At 46.3% G+C, this 26039-nt stretch overlaps 1 protein-coding gene across 1 annotated transcript in view; it reads left to right on the top strand.

Moving 5' to 3' along the window:
- The first annotated feature begins 1366 nt into the window (after positions 1-1366).
- Positions 1367-26039, top strand: part of ell (elongation factor RNA polymerase II) — a 52698-nt gene continuing 28025 nt past the window's right edge. Inside the window, exons 1-2 of the mRNA XM_088621926.1 lie at positions 1367-1730; positions 22781-22828. Coding sequence (XP_088478052.1) covers positions 1524-1730; positions 22781-22828 — 255 coding nt within the window. The 5' untranslated portion in view covers positions 1367-1523. The remainder of the gene's footprint in view (positions 1731-22780; positions 22829-26039) is intronic.

Here is a 26039-nt window from a genome sequence, read left to right on the forward strand (position 1 = left end):
TAAGAGATAATAATAATTGCTTACACTTACATAGTGCTTTTCTGGACACTCCACTCACAGAGCGCTATACAGGTAATGGGGATCCCCTCCACCCCCACCAGTGTGCAGCCCCGCTTGGTGAAGATGAACACCCAGAACCCAGAACAGCTTGTAAACAGCTTGTAAAGTGGTCAGGACCATTTTTACTTGTCCCCCCTCCTCCCCTCCTTCTCTGAGGGGGTCCAGTCTCTGTCCTCGGTACAGGAGGGAGCTCATAATTCAGGGAATGGGGGCGTTTTTAAAATCATCCTCTCGCCATCCACTCCAAGGTCGTAAAATTTTAAGACCGGGAGTGTGGGAGCAGGGCAGGTCCCTTCTTCTTTACATTCCGAACTCTGATCCCTTCCTGACGCTTGGCTGAAACGCCGAACACAGGAGCTCAGGCCCCTGTTGCTGCGGAATCCCGGCCGGAGAGCAGCGGAGGGAAAAGAGAAAAGGGAGACGCCGGGAATTCGCAGTTGTGACCACCTGATCAGTGATCTTGCCAGCCAGACTGGGCCCTGGGAAGGTTATGCATTCGACTTCGAAACTGATGCTTTCTCTACGTGTTGAAACTAAAAACATCTTCAGTGTTCTCGGAGAAAGAGCCGACGCCGCAGCAGCCCGGTAACCGGGAGCCGGGCCGGGCTGGGGTCCGCTGTCTTAACACCCAGGCCTGTGCAGAGCCACAGCCAGACAAAATCCAGTGCTTTCCTATTCCCTTTAGAGACAAGATGGTTTTGTGTAACAGCTGCCCTTAGAAGGGGTGGGGGTTACAAGGTTTGTCAAGGGTTTCATGAAGTGCAAGTGCAAAGCACACCAAAGGTGTGATTAAATAGTCTCTGCAAGAGTACAGGTCCCAGTAGCTGTGCCCTGTGGGAAATGAGCCCAGGGCTTCCCAGTTACTCTACAGCACCCTCAACACCATTATTCAAACATAAAGACTTGAGAGGAGAGTTCACACAGTAGGTTTGGCGGGTCACGTACTGAATTTAAAGAGCCGGTCGTTGACGTCTGTGTGCTTTAATGGAATCTAGACGTAACACTGGAGACTTTACAGTTAAAAACGCACGAATCAGTGTCTCAGCGTCGGCCAGCTGCGGTCGCCGGCAATTCCTGCCTCGTGGACTTTTGACAAGTAATGACGTGATCTTGACGCAATTCGGCTGCGTCGTGTTTACTGAAGGTCCCCACCCCCCATTCCCACTCATTCGTGTTCCCTGGGAGCTCTCGCGTACTGAGGCGAGAGGAGTATCCTCATATTTCGCCCCAGGTTATTAATAATTAATGACGGCAGCCTGTGGCGCTGGTGGTTGTGCACGGGCGCACAGATAACTACGTGACGCGGACGAGCTGGCCTGTCCTCCTGCCCCGCACATAAGGAAAAGGCTGGAGTAGGCGCACGCCTGTTGAATTGTTCTTAAGGGGGGCGGCGGTAGACGGCGGCGAGCGGTTATATCCGGATGCCCCGCCCCCCGCGCTCTCTGACGCCTCATGAATATTGAATGAGCTCGAGGGAGGAGGGCGGTCTGTTGCGCTTTACGGCGGCGCGTGAGCGTGTTGGAAATGGTAGCAAGATGGCGGCGCTGAAGGAGGACCAGTGCTACGGGCTGTCCTGTGGAAGAGTGAGCAACGGCAGCAACGTCTCCGTCTTTCACGTTAAGCTCACTGACAGCGCCTTAAAAGCCTTCGAGGGCTATCAGAGCAGCAAGGTAAGGGGGGATTTGGGTCCGCCCGTCCTCCGGACTTCGCCTTCAGACTTGGTGTGCTGCGCTAGGCAGGGGGGAGAAGCCTATGTCTCCTAACGCGGCTGCTGCTGCCGTGGGGTCTGTGGGGCTCTGCGGGGTGAGGAGCGGGTCGGCGGTGCCGCACCGGAGCCCATCCGCCTCTCCAGGAGGCCCGAGCCGCGGGGCTGCGGGCGAGGGGGAGATGCGTCTCTCCGGGGTGTCGAGCCGCCGCCGCCGCCGCCGCGCACGGCTGGCTGGTCGGTTGTAGGAAGAAATGACTCCTACAGCCAGGGGGAAAAAAAAAACAATCTTTTTTTTCCCCCCTCCGCTTTTGTCCGGTGTTTGAGATCCGCGAATGAACGTTCCTCGAGTCGGAAAGGTGGTGCAGTTTTAGTTGAGATGGGGGGGTGGTTGTTACTGCCCGACGGTGGGTGCGGGGAGGGGGGGGAGACTTGAACGCTCAGGACGAACTGTTCCGACTTGTGCTGTACTTGTAGGCGCTGCTTGCGGTCCCAAGTAGAGGTGAAAACTAACTTTATAGCTCGGGCGTCTAGACAACGGCCGTTCGGCTGCCGGCCCGGCTGTTGCAGTCCTTCAGTCCAACTTCTGTCGGAGACGCTCGTCCTCGGTGTCGTAATTACTGGGCTCCTGTCTCCCAACGCCAAACCAGTTTATCGCTTGAGACTTCCGGGCAAAATGACCGAGGGCTTTACTGATCAAATAGCTCCGCCAAAACAACGATAACCCCCCCCACCACCACCACCAAAAACAACAACAACAACAAAAACGTTTTCCACCGCGTTCCTTTTATGACTTCTGTGTAAGATGTAGCAACAAGTTGACGATCCCCCCCGCAGCCAGATAAACAGCGCCAGGAAGTGGCTTGTAGTTTGTGTGTGTTTTTTCTGTACGCCCGACCGCAGGCTGACGATTCGTGTGTGTGTGTAGTCAGACCATCAGACAGGTTATACAGAGGAGTACATGTCGAGGACGGCTCGGTCGGTGGGCTGGATTAGAGGAGAATAAGACGACACGAATCGCATTGCCCTCGGGGTTGGAGAGGCGTTCTGTAGCAGCAGTGCTGTGTTGCTTGCGGTTAGGCTGCCAGAAAGGCCTGTTTCTTCAGGATTTTTAAGTTAACTCACCCCCCCAACACGCACATACACGCACACAATGAAGTTTTCCTTTGGAAGCCAAACTTTTCACTTTCGTGATGTCATTTCTCAGACCTCTTACGCGGCTGTCAGAGACAATTTCCAGCTTGCGCCGTCATTGTTTGGAAAGTGGCCTGAAACGCAAACACATACATGCATACCTGACCTCCCTCTGGCATCTGATTCCTGTGCCCCCCACCCCCCCCAGGAGAAATGAACGCAGACAAAAGTATTCTTACCCGTGTGGGAGATAAGACATTGTTCAGCGTGGAGCAAATGCAATGAATTTAAGATGTTAATGTCTCACTTGGTTTGACTTGGTCTCACCTTTGCATGCTGTTGTTATTCGTGATATATAAACATGATGCATCCTGCCAAAAAGGGTGAAGCGTTTCTGTAGTTTTGGAAGAGGGGCTGGCTCAGGTCCAGCCGGGTGATACTCCGCTGCAGTGAGTTTCCTCAGACAGGTTTCAGTTGTGCTGGGGACCCGTCTGAATCCTTCCAGTTGAAGAGAGTATCCAGTGAGTCTCTTCTCTTTCAAATTCTTCCTCTTCAAGGCAGAGGTGCCAGGAAGTCTGTCTTTGGGTGGATTGTCCCAGCATTCTTTCTTGACAATCCCCACCACTTCCTCCTGTGCCCCATCTCGGAGACGCGTCATTTTAACTGCTTGGTGCATTAGTGTGGTTTGGGCCTCGCCGAGGTAAAACCGGAATATAGCCGTGTTCTGTACAGTTGCTTGCTTCAGGCGTTGCTGGGGTGGGGTCATTATCTTTATAAAGGCTTCATGACTGACCTGAGCTGCTTTCTGGAAAAAGTTTGAGAAGCTGGGGAAGAAGGAAGGGGGTTGTGAGGTGTGGGCTATACAGCTCTGCTTGGTCCCACAGATCTAGGATAAGCAAAAAAAAGTAGTTATGTTGTGCACCTGATTATGGCAGTGTTCGAAGGGATTTCTAGATGTATCCCAAGATCCATAAATGCCTAAAAACACAAGGCTTCAGCTGTTTTTAGGCATAGCTGGCTGATCTTTGATTCAAGTCCTGGGCCAGAAATTTATCAGGAGGCACAGACTTCATACTTTCAAAATAAGATAACGGGGCATGGTGTGAAAAACAAACATTCTGCTGTTTAGTCTCTCAATAGAGTCCCTACAGAATCCCATTTTAATGGACAAATGCACAATTTTGTATAAATAAGAAAGCAGAACCTCTTGATTTTAATGGGTTGTTGTTTTTTTTTTACTTGCCCATGACATGTCTTAAGTAAAAGAAACGTGGGATAGACTCTTCCATAAACTGGTCTCCATCATGAAGTTGTTAACCATCCGAAACCAAGGGGTGTTTTTTCCTGTTTCCTAGTGGGCAGTAATGAAAGTTTTTTTCTGTGTCAGGTTTTGTTTAGCTTTATCGTACAGGCCACCCAGGGCCAAGTCTGGGGGCATACACGTGTTGTTTCACCTACATGGTTTGTGCTGTGCATCATGGATTGAGTAACACTAAGCTATGCGTAGCTGCATGCCGTTCATTGATTTGTTTGTGAATTGTGGAACAGTACAAGTTGTACTCGTTTTGAAAATGTCATCCTGTTCTTCTTATGAAGCATTCCCCTCTTGATGTGCCCCTACACATAGTGTACAGCTATTCACTGCACGGATCATATTGAATCAAATCTTTGACACATTGTCAAAAACTTGTGCCTCGATACAGAAGTGTATATCATAGTTCCCCCTACATCAACTCGGCATTAAGGATTACAAGTACAGTAATCAAAATTGTATGTAACCTTCCGTTAAGGGAAATAACGAACACTTGGCTGTATAAAAATTTCCTTAATATAGAACACATGCCTTTTGTACATTGTGATCATTGGGGGAAGATTCTGTTGAATGGAGCAGGCGGTCCTTACAGCATGTCGAGAGATTAAACTGTTGTCAAATGGGCTGATGGTGAATGTTTTTTTTTTTTTCTGCTTGGCGCCGATAAGAGAGGATTTCAACACTTGGCAGCGATGTTCGTTAGTGATGAGTCGTGGTTCTCCTGTGCTAGACGGGCACCGAAATGCCAGGGTTTCAGCTCGTAGGCTGAATGATCTGTGCCATCCGTGGTGGTGGGTCTGTGCAGGAGTACAGGCTGTATCGTTGTAATTTCGTGTGGCACATATCGGCCCTCTCCACAGCCAACTGACACATGGGCGTGGGCTGAGTCACCCCTTCAACTTCTGCGTGTTTGTGTTTGTAGAGGAGGACGGGGGTGAGAGAGGTTCTGTTCTTTGCACATCTGGTCAGCTCTACAGGTGCCTTGTGAGCTACCAACATCTTTTAAATAAGCTCAGATCCCAACGGGCTTAACCAGAAATGGCATTTCCCCTGATTGTAGGCTGAAGCCTCTAGTGCAGCTGTCACAGGTTCAGAACAGGGCTGTATCAGTACTCAGCTGTAGTGGGACTGGGATTTCCCAGACAGCAGTGCCCAGTAGGCTATTGCCTACTGCACAGTAGCTGATGTTGGCAGAAGAGTTCACCTGGGCACCTGTGAGCTTGCAGTGACGTCGCAGACAGACGCTAATCTTCCAGTCATGCTCTGTATCTTGCGGCTTGCGTGATTGTGAGTTGGATGGGCTGTGGACGTGCCAGAAGAGTGCATGTACAAATTCCTCTGCTCCTCCTTCCCACCCCAAGTGCAGGTTAATAGGTTGCTGCTGAGATGACTTATGGTTGCTGATTCAAATTAGGGTAGAACAGTTTACTCAATCACGTTGCTGGTTATACTCTGATTTCTCTCTCACAAGTGGTTTTGGCCTTTCGTGAAAAATGCCAGAACAGTCAAGGGTTTAACCCCTTGGCTTTGTGCATTTTCAGATGTATTGTATAGATCGTTATGTCTTTCATTTGACTGGAATTGTAGGTACTCATTTGCCCGTTGCATTGCTAAACTGCAAAGAAATCTCTGTTCCCTGCTCCCTTTTCGTCTTCCTTGCCAGTTGCCTTTAAACCACATGCCCTGAGAACTTCCAGAACTGAATGCGTTTTCAATGCTGCTTTTTTCCCCATTAGAAGGCTTTGAATATAATCTGTAAAAAAAAAAAAGCATTTTCTGCAAAGAGAAGCATGATCTTATCTTGGGAGACCAGTGAACTTTCAACTCAGCCCCTGTGGATTCTGCCCTGTAGTGTGGAGCCCTGAGAGGTTAAAGGTCAGAGTCTCACATGGGGAGCTGATCATGTTGAGGCAGATCCCTGTGAAAGCAAGCCTGGCAGACGTGGGGGGATTATCACAAAAAGAGGGGGGGGGGGAAGGCATAGGAGGTCACTGCTCTAGTGATCGTGCTAGCCCATTGAGTGACCCTTTCTGAACTTTAGAGTAGTGAAAGTACTGTCCAGTTATTGCCACCTTATTTTTTGTCAGGTTAGTACATCGTTTAGATTTTCTGAGAAAATGGCAGTCATTTATTTAGTGGGGAAAGTACAAGTTGTGTGTCTTATTCCCTCCAGTTTGAAAGACTTGAGTCTTACTGTGAGGAAGCGGTATCGTGTGTTAGTCATACCTGTTATGTATGTAAAAAATCGCCGTGGATTACTTTATTCTGCAGCCTGGTCTTTGTCTTTAGATTGTTTTGTTTTTGATAGAGACGAATAAGAACACATTTAACAGAGGTGACTGAAAAAACAGTCTTCCCTTCGTATACCTTCTACTCTATGAATAGGCCTTGGGCCTGGCAGAAGACAAGTGTGGCATTCAAGAGAGTCACCACTGTAATTTGGATCAAAACTAAGAGCCCGAGGTGGCGATGTATGAGGGAGAATTGATTAAAAGAAATGTTTGCCTGTTATCCGTAGTTCCCTTATTACCACTTTAAACTTACATTGTTACTCTGAAATGGGATAAAGTGCAGGCAGGATTATCAGTCCCTCGCCTGTACTTGAGTTAATGATCAATTATCATATTACATAGCTTTTTTTCTTTTTAAATTGAGCGCAGCAGGCGACTGGGACAGTCAGTGCCTGAGGGGAGAGGTCCTTCCAGCAGACTGAAGGAGAAGGAACGGATTTTTATTCCAGGACTAAAACCTAAAAATGTGACTCCCGTTCAGGTTGTCTGCTGCGCTTCCTGCTCTGAAATGGAATTTGTGCGTGTTGGGCAATGTCCCAGATGCTTAAATATACCAGTTTCCACTTTGTCTTCCCCTCGGAGTTTTGTCTCCTCCCGAGGCTCACAGTCAAGGTAGATGTGTGGCGGCTCTCTGTAGCGGTGATGCGTCGCCTTAGTGCTTGAGAGCCGGCTTTTACAGAGCTGGCACTTTTCAGTGGCTCATCTGCAACCGTGTGTACGGCGTTTAGTTTGTTGGAGTACGGGGTTTACACAGTTTCTTTTCTCTGCTTGAGCATGAGATGTCCAGCAGTTCCACTTAAAATGCTTAGAGAAAATAATGGTTTTGTAATTAACTTTGCATGCGATTTTACAATGATGAAACCTGGAGTCGTGGAATCTTCCTGGCAGTTCCTTTTGCCAGGCAGTCGGTTTCCATTGCTCCCCCCAAAGGGTGCAGATTAATGAACGGAGGGCACATCTGTGGGGTCAGGCAGTCCCTTGAGTCGGAATCATCCTACACCCCATTCCAGGAGACACCCGGATTGGGGAAACTTGTGCGGGTCTGAAATCTGAAAAAAGCAATACATTTTAAATTCTGGCAATCGGTTATTGGTTAATATTTGCACCAGAGAGGTGGCTCAGGATCTGCGCCTGTGGCTGGAAGGTTGCCAGTTCAAATCCTGTGGCCGGCAGAGGAATCCTACTCCGTTGGGCCCCTGAGCAAGGCCCTTCACCCCAGCTGCTCCAGGGGTGCCGTATAAATGGCTGACCCTGCGCTCTGACCCCCAGCTTCTCTCCCCGTCTGTGTGTCTCATGGAGAGCAAGCTGGGGTATGTTAAAAGACATATTCCTAATGCAAGAAATTGTATTTGGTCAATAAAGTGATCTGATCTTAAGATGTGTGGTCAGTCACCCCACAGAGTTTAATTGGTGGGAGTCTGCAGGTATCGTCTATTTTTCAGTTAGCCAAATAAAATCTTTTCAATTATGGATACCACTCTAATTGGCTGTGGTCAGGTATGAGATGTAGACTTTTAGTTCCTGCTTTGCTGTTTGGTGCCGTCTTGGAGCTGGATAGTGAAAGGTTTGTAGCTCTTCCCCCATGCCGTTTCAAGGGAGTACAATGTCTTTTGGTGTCTGGACTGGAGACATTTCCAGGAAATAAACAAAATCTTGCGCACTTGATTTTCAACGCAAAACAGGAGCTTGATTGCTTTTCCACGGTAGGGGTTAAAATTCTAGTGTAGTTCTCATCTGTGTATAAGGATATTTTTGCCTTAGAGCGGAGGGGTCACCACAGATGTTGAAGCCCCATTGTAGAAGATTATGAAGCTTCAGTAAGCCATATCTCTGTATTAATCCCTTAAATTGCTGATCAAAGTAGAATTCATTTAGGGCAACACTCTGAAACCCCTTCGGTCCTTATGGACTGGAGTTCCCTTAATTCAACAGATGGGCGTTCCTAATTTTTAAAGAACAGATTTACTGTGACCTGAAACACTGAATAGGAGCTCCACAAGATCAGTGGTGGGAGTCCCCTTGCAGTGGAGAGAAATGTTATGGGTTTCTGGTTTATAGGGGGGATGATAAGAACATAAAGCTGCAGGGGGTGACCGTCGCGGTTCCGCGTGGGCTCGGGCTCGTTTCGTCCCGCAGCACCTGGGGCGCGAACCCGGGTCTCCGGCCACAGGGAGCCAGCCGCATGAGCTAAAGGAGACCAGGGAGGGCGATGACGTCACCGACTCCGAACTACACAAGCAAGAGGAGGCCATTTGACCGCTAGTCAGAAACTAATTTAATTGATCCAGCTTTCCTGAAAGGATGCGGGGTATCTTATTTCGACAGCGCAGCTCAGCAGTATGTTGCATACTCCCACAATCCTTTGTGTAAAGTACCTCATTTGCTCAGTTTTCAGTGCACTTTCACATAGTGTGCTCTGGTGCGTGCACCGCTGTCGACTCTGAAGAAGGCAGCAGCATTGACTTTGTCAATGCCATTAAGGATTTCGGACATTCGTATAGGACGCCTTTGTTAGTCTTCTCTGCTCAGGATTAAAGAGGTTCACTTCTTTCTGCCTCTTATTGCAGGGTGGAGACTTGTTTTAAAAACAAGTATAGTTTGGGGAACAGCATCAGTACACCGAGTGTGGCAACGTGCTTGAAGGTGACAGTGAGCCATTGGTCCAATCCAGTTAACAAGCTCTCTCAGATTAGAAGTCTGGACATGAATAGCACATCCTTTCTATTGCTGGTTAGGTGAGCTGTAGGGGAGATTAACCTTCCTGTCTTGGGGTAGCAATTACACAAAGTGTTGCTTTTAAAATCGGAATCTTGGCTGTGTGTTTAAAGAAATCCTCTAGAGCCACCTCACCCTGTCTGCCTTCTGTGATAAGTGCAGCTCTTTTCATTTAAAAACAACTTCCTCTGACAGCACAAAGAGGCTCACATTTTGTGGAGTTAAAAACTGCGGGGGGGGCTGAACATTTTCATTTTCGTTGCTCACCTCGCAGTGCCAGTCATTATCCCTGACGATGAGAAGTACACAATTTTCGAGTGCGTTATCTTAATGGTTTTGAAGATAAAAGGAAAACGTCATGCTTTTTTTGTTGTTTGAAGGGCTTTAAAAGCATGACTTCGTTGCACCTGTGTTTCTAAGCTTTGCCGGATTTTCAGTTTTTATAGATGAGAAATCCTTTAGCTTGCAGTTCACTTGAGGATATGGGCTTTTGCATGACGTCTTTCGCAGTAAAAAGGCATCAGGGAGAAATGGAGTGTTAAAAGGGAACATTTCCTGTTCAATTAGGCTTTAATTTTAAGCCTCAAGTCAGATTATTGATTGCCGGACTGAAGCAGCAATAATGTACCTGTTTCTTTAATTGGTTGCTGTTAAAGGAATGTCCTACACTGACAGGCTTGTAGAACTGAACCTACTGTCCTGCTATGTTGTGGGCGATACCCTGACATCTTTCAAGAAACAGCTGCATGCGATTCTTGGATCAATTAGCTCCTGACGACCAAACAGGATTGATGGGCCAAATGACTTCCTCTTGTTGGTAACCATTCTTAACTTTCTGCTTAAAAAAACTTGCAATGATTTTTTATTATGGAGCCATTATGATTTGGTTATATTCACTTCTTTGTACATCTCTCAAATATGTGCTGGAATCTTCCTCATTGCCTACATAAGGGGAAGTATGAAAATCTTCATGGGCTCTTTCATACACCTCCAATAACCATTTCCTAGATCAGTCTGGCATTCCGTTCGTTGCACCTAACAGTCCAGGAGTTGTTCCGTGTTTGGTCAAATCATTATTACGCTGCTATGAGGAATAAATCTGATGCTGAACACTTAAAGAAAACAGGAGAAGGGTTAGGGACAAGAGCAGGGCATTCAACATCTTTGGTTTGCTTAATGATTGTTGCATGTGGCCCCAGTCCCTCTTCAGGTTAACAAGTGACCTTAATTCCTTTTCACCTGTCAGTGTTGCTTACTATATATACTATGTATCGGACGAAACTCATCTCTCAATCTGTATATGTTTTTGGAAAACGAAAGACTAAATATTCCGGAAGTGTATTGCTTTGTGAGTATCCCCGCCATCTCTTTAGTGAGCATGGTGATGGAGTGAGGTGACGAGCTTGTCCTGACGTGACATTTCAGTAAGACGGAGGCACATCCACAAGCTGCTTGCCTGACATGGCATCCAGGGGTTGAGACGAGTAAACAAGCAGATGCTTATCAGGGTTGCAGGACTGGAATGAGACAGAAATCAATAGGACAGTATCTGCAACTTAGTGTAAAGCATGTCATTGATCCCCAGCTTCCAGCAGCGACCACACAGGCTGCTAGCCTGTGACAGTCACAGTAGATCCTCAGCTGATGACAAACATGCTAACCTCCCCCAAAATGAAGCCCTACAACAACTGGCTGTTTTACTAACTGAGCTGCGCTGTCTTTGTCATATCTAACAGGAAAGGGGCTTGACTTTCCATTTCTTTAACTTCAAAATGACCTGGGCACTGCGTATTTTACGGTGTCTGTAAAAAAAAATTAAATACTGAGCAAAAGAACAATGTTGTGAAACCTGGTTCTGGGATCCAAAGCAGCTGAATTTTGCTGCAAATAGATCTAAAAATGCAAAAATTGTAAGATTTAGCATATTGTACAGGAGGTTATGCTCCACATTTGCAATTATGTTCAACACCTAGGGTAGCATGATATTTCAAATGTGCCGTGATGATAGTTATCAAGTCAAATTATCCTTTCTGGCTCTATATGGTTAAAATATTTTTTTAAGTGAGACCTGCAAATCACATCTGTGCTTTCACACACTCTGTATTCAGCCCAGTCAAAAGCCCCAGTTAATGATCTTCTCCAGCTTCAAAGCACGGAGATGAATTACATTTTTGTTTGCCTTGGATAAAGGCATCAAACAGAAGATAAACTATCGTATTAACATACGTTTTCATTAATCAACCAGCAAATGTCTTACACAGCATATTTTTTAACTACGTTAGGAATAACCTGCAAGCTTGAATGTCAGTATTTGTGGTGGCGAAAAATTAGCATTTTTTTCCCCAGGTCTGATCTGAAATTCATAAAGCAAACCTTAATCCGTGAATGTCTTCCATTGTAAATGCCAGCCTTTTTCAGGAAGGGGTGGGTTGGGGGGGTGAACTAGGCTTCTGTGAAGGTCCAGCCCTAGAAATCCCTTTATTTTAGCCCTAGTGTTGCACTGTAGCAGTTGTACAGCCCTCATGCTTTTGTTTCTGAATTCCCCGCCAGAATGTTTATCAATGTTTTATGGAGGTAACAGTATTCTGCATGTGTCTGAATAACTGTAAGATTTTCCTGCCCTCCACCATCTGGTTACAGCAAACCTGTTTTTTTTTTTCCCTTTTGTGATCTTTGGGCTGAGTTTCTCAGAATGGGGAAGGTGCATACAGAACTGCGCACATCCTGTCTCCTGCTGTTGTAACGTGAATCTTTAAATGACCTCCTGATGAAGATTTTTTTTTTCCCCTCATCAAAAAAACGGCGTTAGGGAAGCAACTGGGTCAGCCGTCTGCTTCTTCTTGCTTGTCGGGCTAGAGAAGCCATGCTTTTTCCTGACTTGAGTTGACCCAGCTCTGGTACGAGGCAGACCAGGGCTGCCCACGTTAAATTGTCTCCTTCCTGACGCTCGCTTGTCACCTTGCCCACAGGCATGCACAGCGGGTGACTCAGGGGCTTTCTTTAGCAGCCCAGTCAGCGAGACGTGGCCCAGCCTTCCTCCCTCGTCATTGGTGCGTGTTGCCCACACAAGGGTGCCCTCCTTTCCTAGGAGACTGCCCGGGGCGCCCTGTGATGGCGCACGTTGCAAGAGGAAAGGCGAGAGAGGGCAGATGAACTGATGGCTTCAGGGATTGTCGTCCCCTTGGCTCTTTCCTGTCTCACGCCATTAGATGATTCCTATTTTGCCGTGTGTGCTTGTTCCTACTCCAAATGTACAGCGACTCTTGGAGAATTCAGTTTTCCAAGGTTCCATTACAGTTACATTTTCCAAGAAACCAGCATGATTTGTCTGGGTTTCTGAAGGCCTGGTGTAACTACAGCACTTTCACTGCGTTCCTTTACTCAGTACCAGCAGCCGTGCTTAACACTTATACAGTCATGAACATTTGGAAGAGTCCAGGGAAATTAAACTGGCAGTCTTCTTCCTCAATGGTTTTAGCAGCAGCCAATCTGATTTCATGTAGTGGCCTGGGTACTCTCTCCAGTGCTAACTCTACTCCTGGGAAAGTCTTAATAAATAAGACTTCTTTTACCTTACTAAGGTGTTAAAGAGGTGCCTGTAGATCTCTGAAGTTCATTATTTCAGCCAATGTTCTTCATGCTCTCGACGGGCACCTGACTTGATTTAAGCACTTCGGTTCATTCAGAAGTTCACCCTGCACAGAACTTCAAGCTTGAGTCTGATCCAGTAACTAGGGTGTCTGTTCTGGCACTGGTGTTTTCTGGGGATCGGTAATGTTTTTTTTTTTACCAGGACGTGTAAGTTTGGAGAGAACTTTCCTAATGCAGCTTGACAGTGTGTATGGGGCAGCGAGTGTGCTTGGGAGGACAAGAGCAGGGATGAATATGGCATTGGACACAACTGTGACCTGTTGTGCTCTTTAAATATCAGCTTGGCGGCATCACTGGCTATAAATAGCTGGCCAGTTTGGAGATGAAGCAGAAAGGACCCCCACTGTAGTCGGGGAAGTAAAAGTTGACACTTTATCCCTTTGACAGAGTGCTTGATATTTTTTCTTTCTTTTACTGAATGTGAAATACTCCAATATTTCCCTCTACCCTTCTGGTATGTTTGAGAGTGTGTATGTGATACGAATGAAGTGTGAATGATACTTATCTTTTTGTTGTTTCCCTAGAATCACTGCAGTGTTTCCCCCAGTGGAGTATTGTATTGTGTTGATCAAGATGGCCACCCGTCACCTTTCCTGTTTGTAGTGTCCCACAAATGATCTTAAAGGGAAAGGTGACTGGTGAGACATCTATAAAAAACCGATGTAAGGTTAGTTGTTTTGTTTAAGTGGATATATCATGGTTGCATGACTGTTACAATTGATGAGTTTTTTTTGGGATGGTTAAATACTTTATTTTGGTCGAACTGCCTCTCTCTGTTAAGAAAACGCGAGTCCCTTTAAGAGGCTGGTCCTTGGAGAGGAGGGGCTATAAAAGGGACTGGGAGAGCTCAGTATGGAGAGGGTGCCTTGGAGGGAAGGTGTGGAGAGTACTGTGAGGGTTTTTTTTTTGTTATCCCTATTTTGATGGCAATAAACCCAGTTTTGTTTGCATTTGAAGACTGCTGTGTGGGAGTTTCTTTTCTTTTGAGCCAAACCTGGTCACATTTGGCCCGTGACAATGCCTTAGGATTTAAGAGGGAAAATGGGTAAATGGCTCATTCATTTTGATGTGCACATAACGAAGTAGATGCTTGTGCTATCAGAGCTGGTAAGCGCCATGGTGTTGGTGCATCCTTTATCGAACTAGAGGCCGGACTGGTTTTAAAGGTTTCTGCTGCACAGTGGCCTGCACAGGCCCACAGCGAGGGCAGGGTGGCTGCGGACAGGTCACTGCTGCTGGGTCTCAGTTGGGTGCGTAGGGAGGCTCCGGCAGTCGGGAGTGCACACACCTGTAGCCCGGCCACTTCCAGAGCTGCACAGGGGACGTACTGGAAGGGAGCATCCCAGCTCCTGAGCTGCCCCCGCCCCCCTCTCCTGCCCCAAGACTTGAATCTGAACGTAGATCCAGTCATGTGGCACAAGTGGAGTCTTCTCGGCTGAGCTCTGCGAAAATGACACGAGTGGGTTAATAAAAATGTTGGCTGATCCTGTTGCGGCAGTCAAACATTAATATATGCGGCGTTTACTTAACTTAAAATAGTACTTTTTTTTTTTATAAGCTGCTGAATACATGTATTGACCTCAAAATCTTGGTGGCGAGCAGGCAAACCCTTGACTTTTTTTGTCCAGGTACAGTGCCAAGTTAAAGCTATGTGGATCCCTGCAAGGCGGGTTTCTGTAGAATTTGCAGAACAGGGAGTATACAAACCAGGACAGAGCCTTCTGTGCAGAGGTAGATGTCTTTAGTTCTGCCTTATAGGTCTTGTCTTCACCACAGCTGCTATCTTGTGTTTTTTCAATGCATGCTGAATCCACGGACAAAAACGAAGTAAAAGGGGTGACCTGCACTACATTCGGACATAATGCCTAAGTGTTTACAATGTCCCTCAGCAAAAACGGGGGTTATAGAAAATCTTTCTCTGTGCCTGCTTACAGAACTACTGCGTTCCTGCAGGTTCAGCACTCATGCTGCCAGGCTGTCAATGCAGATGGAAAAGCCTGACAGCAATGGAATGTACCCAGGGAGGGGGGGAGGCTGAACCACAGCTGATATTGGAGTCATGTTTAGTAGCAGTCTGACAGTACCTTGCGAGTTCTAGATCAGGATGTTAACCCAAAGCGGTCTTCTTGGGGGAAGGCGGTTTTGCTTCCAGCCCAGCTATGATGTAACTGTAAGAGACCTGGTGGTCGTGCTCGTGAGTTTGCTCTACCAGCACCAGACAGCTTTAATTAATAATAGCAACTCCTTACACTTGTATAGCGCTTTTCTGGACACTCCACTCAAAGCGTTTCACAGGCAGTGGGGACTCCCCTCCATCAGCAGTGTGCAGCCCCAGTGGGGAGGAGAGCAGAGTGATGGAGCCAGTTCAGAGATGGGGATTATTAGGAGGCCATGACTGGTAAAGTCCAGGGGGAAATTTGGCCAGGACGCTGGGGCATCGGCCCTACTCTTTTCAAGAAATGCCCTGGGATTTTTAATGACCACAGGACCTCGGTTTTGTGTCTCATCCAAAGCAGGGAGCCTATTTTACAGTACTGAATAGTGTCCCCGCCACTGTACCGGGGCATTAGGACCCACACAGACTGTGGAGTGAGAGACCCCGACTTGTCCCACTAACACCACTTCTAGCAGCAACCTTAGTTTTTCCCAGGAGTCTCCCCTCCAGGTACTGGCCAGGCTCACACCTGCTGGGCTCCAGTGGGGCTGCCAGCTAGGAGCTGCAGGGTGATAATGGCTGCTGAAGATTTAAAGCACAGCATCCCAGTATCTGTCGAGCCTGCGCCTGTCCATTGCTTCTTGCCTGGCCCATCTTTAAAACTTGCACCCGTATTTGCAGCACTGCCTGTGATTAAAGCCCGTGCTGTAAGGGAGCAATCAGCTTTGATGATGGCATGTGCAAATCGCAAGGAAAACAATGGAACAGGCATCAGTTGACACCCCTGTGTTCTTGGCTGTGTGCTTCCTCCAGGGCCTGATGCAGATTGTCATTGCAAGAGAATATTTATAGCAGTGACACAAACGTGTTGGGTGAGGCCTAGATGGTTTTACAATTGTTTGGGTTTCTTATTTTGTTTGTTTTTGTCTCCCTTAGAGCTATAACACATTGTTTAGTGCGTTCACCTTGAAATCTTGTTTTAATTCTTACAGTAGCCCTAGGCTCATGTGGTATCCTCTGGGTGTGGAAGCAGTCTTGCTGTAACACTGTGTGCAGTCAACACTGTTCATAATGCCAAGTGAAAATGAGGTGTAATTCGCTGTACTGTAACGGGTTGAAATATAAACAGTTCAGAGTACAACTTCAGTTCCAGTGTTGTGATCTTAGGTAACAGGGAGCAGTTCCTCCTCTACAGAATTTAACTGGATCACCTCTGGACTAGACTAATATAGCCTTTTGTTTATTTCTTGGTAGATTATAGTATTAATACCTAAATTTATCATTTAGGGTGGATGATCGCATGTTTTTATTATGAAATCGCATGAATTGTGCTCAGGAGCACTACAGCAAAATGCCATCAATTCTAGCTCCTTTCCCTTTAAAATGGTTGTTCTTGGTTGGTTCATCACTGTTCAAGCCAATGATTTGGCAAAAACGGTTCAGCTGTGTGGTTGCATCTCAGACAAAAGCAATGTTCAGGTGAGAAATAATGTGAAGGATCCAATTGTGTTGCTTTCTGTTTTTGATATTGTCGTCCAATACTCATTGGACTCATTCCTTTTGTAAACAGTTTAGATTTGACTTTAAATTGGATGTTAACTGTACACAAAGGATCCTTTATTGCAAGGTTCTTCAGCTTTGAATTGCAATACGTATGTATTATTGATACCCACCCTGGTAACCGAATGACTTGCTGTCTTTGTGTTCGGTTTTGTGAGTAAGATGACTGTCGGAATGGTTACAGTCTGTTCCCTCAAGTACTTAGTGAACGGTCTTGATTTATGTGCTGAGGAAGATGCACCCTTCTCCCCTCCACCCCATGTGCTCTCCAAGGGATTCTTAAATTTCATTCAGTCTCCTTTTCCTGACGTTAACCCTGTGCTTAACTCCTCTGCACTTGGGTTGCCAGTGTTTGAAGCGTGTCTCAAACACTGACTTTTTTTGGCTCCGGTTTGTGAAGCATTGCTTCAAATGTGCTTCGACATTTAATGGCGAGTCCCCCTCCCCCTTTGCATTAGGGAACATTGAGCTACTATTACTGTAGCTGTATTGGTACAGTATAGCAAGTGAGACAGGGACCTGTGCATTAACCTTTAGTGACAAGCAGCTTTCCAGTATGCATTTCCAAAAAATATATCAATGCATTATATTTATACAAGTTAAAGTGCTTTATACACCACTGCACTTTCTGGAATTTATGCCTGTATTTAGTTTTTCTTCCATGCATCTCCCCTTAGTTCTTTTGAGGCAGCATTTCACAAAGCTTGGAGAGGAGTGGGTGGGAGGCAGGGTTAATTTGGTTTTCTCCAGCAGTATTATTTTTCCTAAAGCTTAACAACAGTACAGCACCATGCTTCCCTATCTTCTCTTTCCTTAACAAAAGCCTCAACTTTTCTACAGACAAGTTGATCCATGTAGGTGTTTAGTTTTTCAATGAATGATGGGATTTTCGGCTTCTCTTTGGAGTGCCCTGCCCCCAGCATAGTTAAAACCTGACTCTGCTCATACACGTTTGCACGTCTCTTAGTCATTGATACAGAGATGCTCATAGGCAGGACGGGGAGCTGGGCTTGACTATTTAAGTCCATTCCAATGCAGGACTGTAATCCAGGCAGACTGTAACACTAAAAATAGAAAATTCAGTCCAATAAATAATTAAGGAGCAGACAGATGTAAAATCTTACGGCCTGGCTTTGACAGGGGAAATAAGAATGTTCCTCTTCATGTGCTGGAGGGATTTAGAGTTTACCTTGCATATGAAAGATTTTAAATGCCTAATGAGTTACCTAAACTGTGGTGGTGTTGATAGAAATGACCTGAGTTCTTCTCTTTAAAAAAAAAAAGATCAAAACCTCAGGAAACTGGCAGTTAAACATTCATTAAAGATATCTATCTTTTCCCCTCCGAACTTGTACTGAAAGTGCATCGTGACAAGTTCTCGAAAGGTCATATTCAAGTGAAATCTGGTGGAACATTTAACCCATCCTTATACACCCCTGTTTACTGTTTTATTGCAGATGTATTCATTCAATCCCTTTCAAAACTAGCTGAGAAAGCTTCATGCATAACACTGATTCATAGCCGAAGCCCCACTGCTCATCATGTGCTTTAATTTTCTGATCACAGTGTAAGAAAGCTGTTTTCTGGGTGATTTTTTTTTATTTTTTAGATTATTTTATGGTGGTGGTGGGGGGGACAATATTTTTTTTTTTCTCACGGGGGCATCAGGTTGGTAGCCCTGCTGCACTGCTGACCCAGACTCCACGAGCCCACGCGGTTTAGGCACTCCTGTGATTTTCCACGGCCGAGCGGTGGCCTGTCCTCAGGTTGGCTCTGTGGAAGTTTCTGGGCTGCGGTCCCGGAGAATAATGGCACGTCAGCAGCCCTTTCAAGCGAACGGGCTGAGGGCTGCGCTCTGGTCTGTGCTTGGAGGGAGGGGAGTGTTAATGGTGATGCCCCATCTCGCATGGTGGGACAGAAGTTCAGCAGCTGGGATCAAAACTTTTACATCCCCCTAGAACTGGGCAAGTTGGACTTAATGCTGAAATGTACCTGTTATCTCCAACACTGTGCAGGGATTTGCAGTAGTTTCTTTTTAATGTTTTTTTTAAAGCCCCTTAAACTGATTTGCTGTTCAGAGACCTTTTTTGAAGTGTACTGAGGATTGTCAATCACTACAGAAAGCAAGACAGTAGGGTAATTGATTTTTATATAGCAATTCAGAGTTCATCAAGTTTTTGTTTCCTGCATAGTAATAGGAGCTTATATCATCAAGTAAAGATTACAGCCTGCATTTTTTTAGCAACCGAGTGGTATACAATATTGCTGATCTATAAAACAGAACTTATGACCAGATCAATGTGGCTTTACATTTTTGTTCTGCAGTGTCTTATTTCATTGTTGCGTTTTCTCAGTGGTCCTTAACCCCATTCCTCACTGGAGTCTTCTGCGTATCAACTGTGCAGAAAGTATACAGAGATCCAGGAGCCATTTAAATGTCAAGCCCCTTCTTTATGGGGGTGCTCTGCATATTGTCGCATTAGCAGTTCTCTGCTGCTGTATCAGTGCACCAGGCATTGTTCTCCCTGTCTATATAGGACTCCTGTCATGACGAGAAGCTTCTGCATCGCGATGGGACACCAGCAGTGCTTTTCAGCAGGGCCGACCTGCTAAGCTCATTGGCTCTTCAGGGATGAATAATCAGGATTTCTAGCTGAAGGGAGAAACAGTGACACCCTCATAGCCAGCATGGGATCTGCTACCAAAGTAATCCAAAGTATTAACGTGTTAAATTGAGGGTGTCCAGATTAACATTAAGATGCTGGGGATAGGGTTGAAGGTTCCCTAAGTATGCCTTGCATGCACCCAGATGACCTTGAAGGAAAGCCTTTATTTTTCTGGATGTCTTTTGAAAATGCTAAACTTCCACTTGTTTAAGGTGGGGGGGTGCTTGGGAGCAGGCATCATGGGTAGAATATAGTAAAACTGTGCTCAAGGCAGATTATCTTCCCATTACGGTCCCCAAAGAAAACCGATAGGATTCCTGTGATGCCAGACGCCTTAAAATGGAATTGTGCAGTTAGGCTTAGGAAAGCTTCCTGATGTCTGTGTACGGTAGCGATGTCAATGTTTTGAGTTGAAACGGGTTTCTGAGGGACAGCAGCAGGGTGGAAGTGTGGATTGTGTCGGACTGAGCCGTGCCGTAGGGTTTGTGAAAACGGTAGCACGCTCAAGACTTAAATGTCTGGGTCGCTAGGTCAAGTTAGCGAAGGTTGCATTTTAAGAGTAATAGTTTCAGTTAGTATTTATGGAAGGCCCTAGTGAGCCCAGTATGGAGCCATTTCAGTGTGGGACACTTGAACTTATTTCTCAGGGGTCCACTCCTTTTATCACTGACATCCGTCACTTCTGTGATTTCTAATTTTATTTTTACGCTTTGAAGGGTGAGGGAAGCTAGGGCGAGGTTGAAATGCGTCACGCACGCAAGCAAGCAAGCTCGCACCTCTGTCCCTCTCTTGGGTCTGTTCGTCAGGGGCTCCCTGGCCCGCTGGCGCTTGACGTTTCACTGTCAAAGCGGCACACCAGCCTCCAGACTTGACCGGCGCCCTTCTGGTTCTGAAGGGCCCGCAAGCCGGCGCCCATCTCGGGGCCCCTGCAGGTCAACACGTTGCCCACTGGCTGTTGACATGCAGTCTCCCAACAGTGTAAATCCCCCCCGCACATACCCATGGATCAGCGTGTGCCCTGGGAAGATATCCCTGTTGGTCTTCTTTCTCTCTGTCTCGGTCTCTGTTTGTTGTGGTTGTAAACATGTAAAACCAACATGTAAGAGCAACATTCCCTGTTTGAGAATGTCGGCGATGGCAAAAGGGAGAGGTTTAGCCCAGCCGCATCAGCTTTTGCTTTTTTTAAAAAATTTTTGTAAAGCATCTTCTATGCACGGCTGCCGGTTTTGTTTCTCCCGATCTGCAGAGAAAGAGAGAGGCCGAGGAGGGATGGAGCAGGTAGGGGACCCGGGGGCAGTTTAACAATCCTCCGCCTTGGCCTCTCTGCGTGGCTCACCGCAGCTCTGCTCGGGCTGAGGATTATGTAATGACTTGTGCATCTGATCTGTGTGCTGTGCTTCCCAAACAACAGCCGGAGCATAGCCTGGCAGTTACGTTAGCGCTGGAGCGGGGCCAGGGTAAACGCCAGGCCCGATTGGGAATGTGTATGTGCATAAAAGTAATTGAGTTCTGGGAGCAAGGTCCTCTACGTCTCCGATGACATTTATAAGGGCTTTTATTTAGTGCGAGGCAGGAGCTATTATCTCCCCCCGCCTTTGTCTGAGCCGGCGCTTGGCCGCTTGTGATCCAAGTCCTTAGCTATCACCTGCGGCGTGTGGGGAAGGGGGGGCAGCGGTGGGGCGCCGCCAGCGTGTTTAAACCAAGGCTGTCTCGGAGCTGCTGGAATATTAAAACGCAAATAAGCATAGCGGTTCTCTAAAGATAAATGGCCAGTGTCCTTCACCAACTGCGTGTTTGAAACGTGGGAAGGATATGCAAAGTAGAAGCCTTTTTAACTAAAAAAGCCAATGGTTGGCAAAGCATAACTCGGGAATCGGAATTATAGCGCCACGTTTAACATTGCTAGAAAGTTTTCCGTGAAGAAAATCTCAGGTAGTTACCCTGAGCCAAAATAAATGGAATCCTTTGAATAACACTCATTAGCACCCAGCACATTCTTGTTTTGTTTTTTTAATATCCCCTGGAGTTTCTAGCAGTTCCAGAGCTAACCTGTTCTTGTTCCGTTTTCCTTAAACATACCTTCTCACCATCCCCACAAAGAATGCAAGTTCTTCCTAGGAACTGTATGAGCTAGGAGTTTGCTGAAATGCGAGGGATTTAATTTAATGAATTTAGCCTGTGGGGTTCCTGTGAGCCCACTGTCATGTAGTCTAAATCGATCCAGTCTCACTGAGAGTGTCTTCTGCCTTGATCTTACCTCCTCTGGTGCAGTAGTCGGGCTACACCAGTCTAAAATCATGGCGATGTGAATGGGCTAAATTATATTAAAGAGGCTTCTAGGGTACTCCCAGGGTAAAGCATTCTTGGGTCACACATTACTTGGATTAAGAAACCCACATTGTGTAACTGATGGGACCAATTAGAAGCATCTTGAAGTGGAAGACCCTGAGGACTGTTGTTTCAGTGCCTAGTGCAGAGGTCTCAGTTCCTCGGAGAGCCTAGTGTGTTGTTCCAAGTAGGTTTCAGTTACATAATTGCTGTATTAATTAGTTGCAGAATAGTAACGCATCTCTTCGGGCTTCGAGGTGATTTGTGCGCACTGTTATTCAAGCGAGTGTCTTGTGTAATCAGTGGTCGAGGACTTCAAGAAAATCCCATCTGTCTAATTTAGAAGATAATCGGGTTGTTTAATTCACTGTTCATGTTGAGTCAACAGCTAGACATGAGAAGACCCCCCAGGAGCAGAGTGTGAGACCCCTAGACTAGTGAGAGCAGTAAAACCTCAGGCTCAGTGGTGGCTACCTTGGTTCTGGAGAGTTTGCGGGTCCCCCTTAAATCATCAATGTGTAAGACTGGGTACATGTGAGGTTGTCTTTGAGGACCACAGAGGTGCTGGTGTTTTCATTTCGAGCGATCCCTAAGCTGCCCAACTGAACTACTCACCTGCTTTAGTGGTCATGGAATTATTTTAGATCAGGAGCAAGTTATGTAACCCTTGCTGGGTTATGGGTCACGGGGGTCCAGTGTTGGCCATTGCCAATGGCTTTACAGTGTGTTGGTGACTTTGTTTTTAGGGAAAGTGTAGTGCGGTGCATTTTGGTTGCTTCTCCCTTGGCTTTTCAGCCAGACTGGGGCAGAGGAGGCAGAAAGGGGCAGAATGGGGATTCGACTTTGTCTCAGGACTCAGGGTCCCACCACCATTTAATTAGCTGGTCATTTCCACTTGCAAGTATGATGGAGTCGTTCCAAAGGCCTGTTTTAGAATAAGGTTGAAAAGTTCTTCTGAGCAGGTAATGATGCCCTCTGATCTAAACACAGTCGTGTGCCCTGGGTTTGTGGTGAACGCTCTGTAACAGGGACTGCGGGACAGGGCTCATTCCCGATGGTTTCCTCTTGCCCTCAGCTGGTGGTTGCCTAGCAATTGAGTCCATCTTGTCATGAATCAGATCCTTCCTGCCTCACTCCTTGCTCTGTGTCACTGGCAGCATTGCTACCACCATTAAACTGTCTTTTTCTTTTTTCCTTTTCCAGACCCTGCTGTCTGCACAGCCAACAATCCGATTTACTGGAAACCAAGGGGTAAGCATCGTTGAACCTTACTTGGCTCTGACTGGGCGATTCGCTGCTGGGTTTGGGTACAGATGGCTTTGGATAAACTAGAGGCAGGCTGGTGGGTGACTTGGCCCCTTCCAGTTCATTCCATTGCCTGACATCAGATCCTTGCTTAATTGCCCCTTGATTGTTTCAACAAGGATTAAGAATGAAACAGAGTGCTGTTGTGTTGGGGAGCCAAGGTTGTCCTCTCTTGAGCTTAGGAAGAGCAGTGCATCTCTGCAGCAATGGGACACGTTTTCTGTCCATCTACTGGCACTCGGGAACCACTGCTTGGCCCTTCACACTGTGGAATAATGGCTGAAGTCGGAATAATTCAATCTCAGTGCGTCGGAGTTTGTCATTGTGACTGTGTACAAATATTAAAAACCTGTCCTGGTCACTGCTGGAGTGCAGCAGCAGTCCTGGCTGTCATGCGATTTGAAGAGGGACATGTTTGGTGTGTGTGGGAGGGGGTTGGCGATTAGCCAAAAAGTATCCCTGTTTTTTTTTTTAAGTGTCATGGTTTAGTGCTGCGGTGTTGGGGAGAAGGCTCCTTTTTGCTTGCTGATGTTAGTAAAGACGTGTTTTTCAGAACACCCGAATTGTGATAGGGACAAGCAACAGCCTGTGTACTTCCTGCTGCCGAGATGTTAGGTTTGTTTTTGTTATTGCATTGTCTTACCTTTTTCAAGGCTGAAACCAGTAGAATTGTTCCTCACTGCTCATTCTCAATGAACTGTAACCAACCCTAAGGCGTCTTCTAGCTTAAGGCTGTAGTTTTCAGGAAATGAAATCCTCTTCCCTGGATCTGTGCCAGCCAGTCAGCCTCTCTGGGTGCTGTTGCCACTCGCTGCAGAAAATGTCGAAAAGAAAACTAAATTTCCCGGCAGCATTTTAATTCAGTCTAGAAGAATGAAATTCTCTTGCGAAATGGCATTCTTTTGGGATGGGCGGGGGGGGGGGCACTTTTTAGGAGACAGCGCTTGTTTAATCACTGCAGTGGCCGAAAAGATAAGAGAACTGCAGTAAACAAAAAACAAGTTTTCCCGTTTAAACATCAGATCTTAAAGATTTTCTTTTCACCTCCTCCCATTCAGCCTGCACTCTTAAAAACAAAAAACAACAAAAAGCTGATTAGGCCTAGCAGATGTATATTGCCCTTAAAATCCAGCAGCAGAAGTGAACAGCAGTCAACGGGAGCCCAGTGGACTCATGAATTGACAGAGGAGTGACCTCTCGTTGGGTCCGGCAGCTGGCGTGGTGAATGTGTGCCGTTGCTGGCAGTGCAGAGAACATACTGTATGTTCCCCTGCCAGAGAGTTCAACCCTGCTGTCCTCGTCAGGCTGGATGAGCACCATTGTTTGTCTGTCTGCTCATTTGAGCTTCAATGGGCAGAGATTGTGTACAAGCCATTCTTGAGCAGCCTCTGGCATGCATGTGTACAACTGCATTTTACTGGTATACTGGAATGGAAATTTTTTAAGCCAGTTAGTTGCTAACCACTGTCAGCATTGCATTCACTGTTGTACCAAAAAAGTGTATTTTGCTTAAAAACAAGGCACAGTTTGGGCCTAAAAATTTAATATTTTAGTTAGCCTCTTCACTTCCTTGTTATTCTCAGGTAGACATCAGTGCCATTAGTCATAATGTGCTTTTGGCCTGCTCAATCCTCTTGAGGAGTAACACTATCCTGAACTCTGCCCTTATCTGAATTCACAGACCATTTGGTAGATAAGTGAACTTCATTGTTGCTTTTGGTGCAGTTGGTATTTTTTTGTCTGACTGATTTCAGTAACTTAAGTTGATCGGAATTTGCAACTCTGTTCTGCAAAACCTGTCCTCACCCGGCAAGCGTGTTGCTTGCGTGCTGTGGGAATGGGAGAAACATGAAATACTTTTGCATAATATAAGTTAACCTCTTTACTTCATTCGAGTTTCAGTTCCCTTTTGGATTGGAATCCAGCTCCGGCAGGGTTGTGTTTAACCCAGGGCTGGGCGAGCTGTGGCAGTAACAGAACAAATTAAACGTGATTATCTGGATGTTTGAAGTATGTCTAAGAATCATAGAGCTTTGTCCGTATTGCTACCTGTGCTGCTCAGATAAGCCCCAGGTTGCTATTGAGCTTTGCCCATCTACCTCTGTCATTCTTCAGACATACCAGCTATAACGTCTGACTAAAGCAATGCTTAAAGACATGAAGACTCCAAGGGCCTGAATCAGTCTCAAACTGCTGTGTCATCTCTTTGTAATGGATTAAACTCCATTTACGTGTGAAGAGTTTTTTTAAAACCATTTTTCCAATGTAGCACAACTTTTTAAAACTTTTAATCCTTTTTTTTTTTTAACCCTCCAGACCTATTGGTCTGAATTTAGTTTCTGACTAGTCTTTGCTTTCAAAAACTGTTTGAAGTACAAAATGTCAGCGCAGGCATTTCATTATGGCTCGGTGCCTTTTTGTAATGCGATTCATCAGAAGGAATAAACAGATACCTCAGGTGTGTCTTTGTATCTCCCACCGGTGTTATAATGGTGATTTTGCATGTCTCAGAGTTTTGCACCAATAGACAGTGTTCTGCCCATCACTAAAGCCTGCCTAACAATCGTATGCATGTCTGTTCAGTATTTGGAAACTGTGTCTCACGGACTGTCTCTGAAAGCGAGTGTTGTGGAAATTTCTACTTGCACAATGAAAGCCTATAACAGGAGGATAATGTTTGGAATTTTATAACTTTTTGCCACTTTACGTTGGTACGGTGGGTCGGTCTGTACAGTATTGATTTTGACGGTAAAGAAAATGCCTTTGTATCACAAGCTAGGTTAGTCTGCCATTACAGGACCCTTTAAAATGCATTACTTTTGACAGCGGTATTAGTACCTTTGTGTCCTGATCTCAAAACTCCCAACAGGGCTGGTTCTGGTCTGTACTGGGATAGGAGACCTCTGAGGCAGAATGATTGGCTGTTTTGAGCTTTGTTGCAAACATTTTCATTGATGGTCATTAAAATCCCAGGCTTCTATCCCCTGCTAGCTCAGCCACTCTCAGCGGAGCGTGCTGGTGGGCAGACAGTGCAGCTCTCCGATGACGCCAGCTCAGGAGAGCTGGGGTCTGTGACGGACAAACTTCATGGCGTTTCATTATTCATTGGCACTGCACAGAGCTTCAGCTGTGGGGGAGGGGGGGGCCTCAGCGCCTG

Source organism: Lepisosteus platostomus, chromosome 27 (assembly GCF_059453375.1).
Source record: "Lepisosteus platostomus isolate fLepPlt1 chromosome 27, fLepPlt1.hap1, whole genome shotgun sequence".
Classification (NCBI taxonomy): Eukaryota; Metazoa; Chordata; class Actinopteri; order Semionotiformes; family Lepisosteidae; genus Lepisosteus; species Lepisosteus platostomus.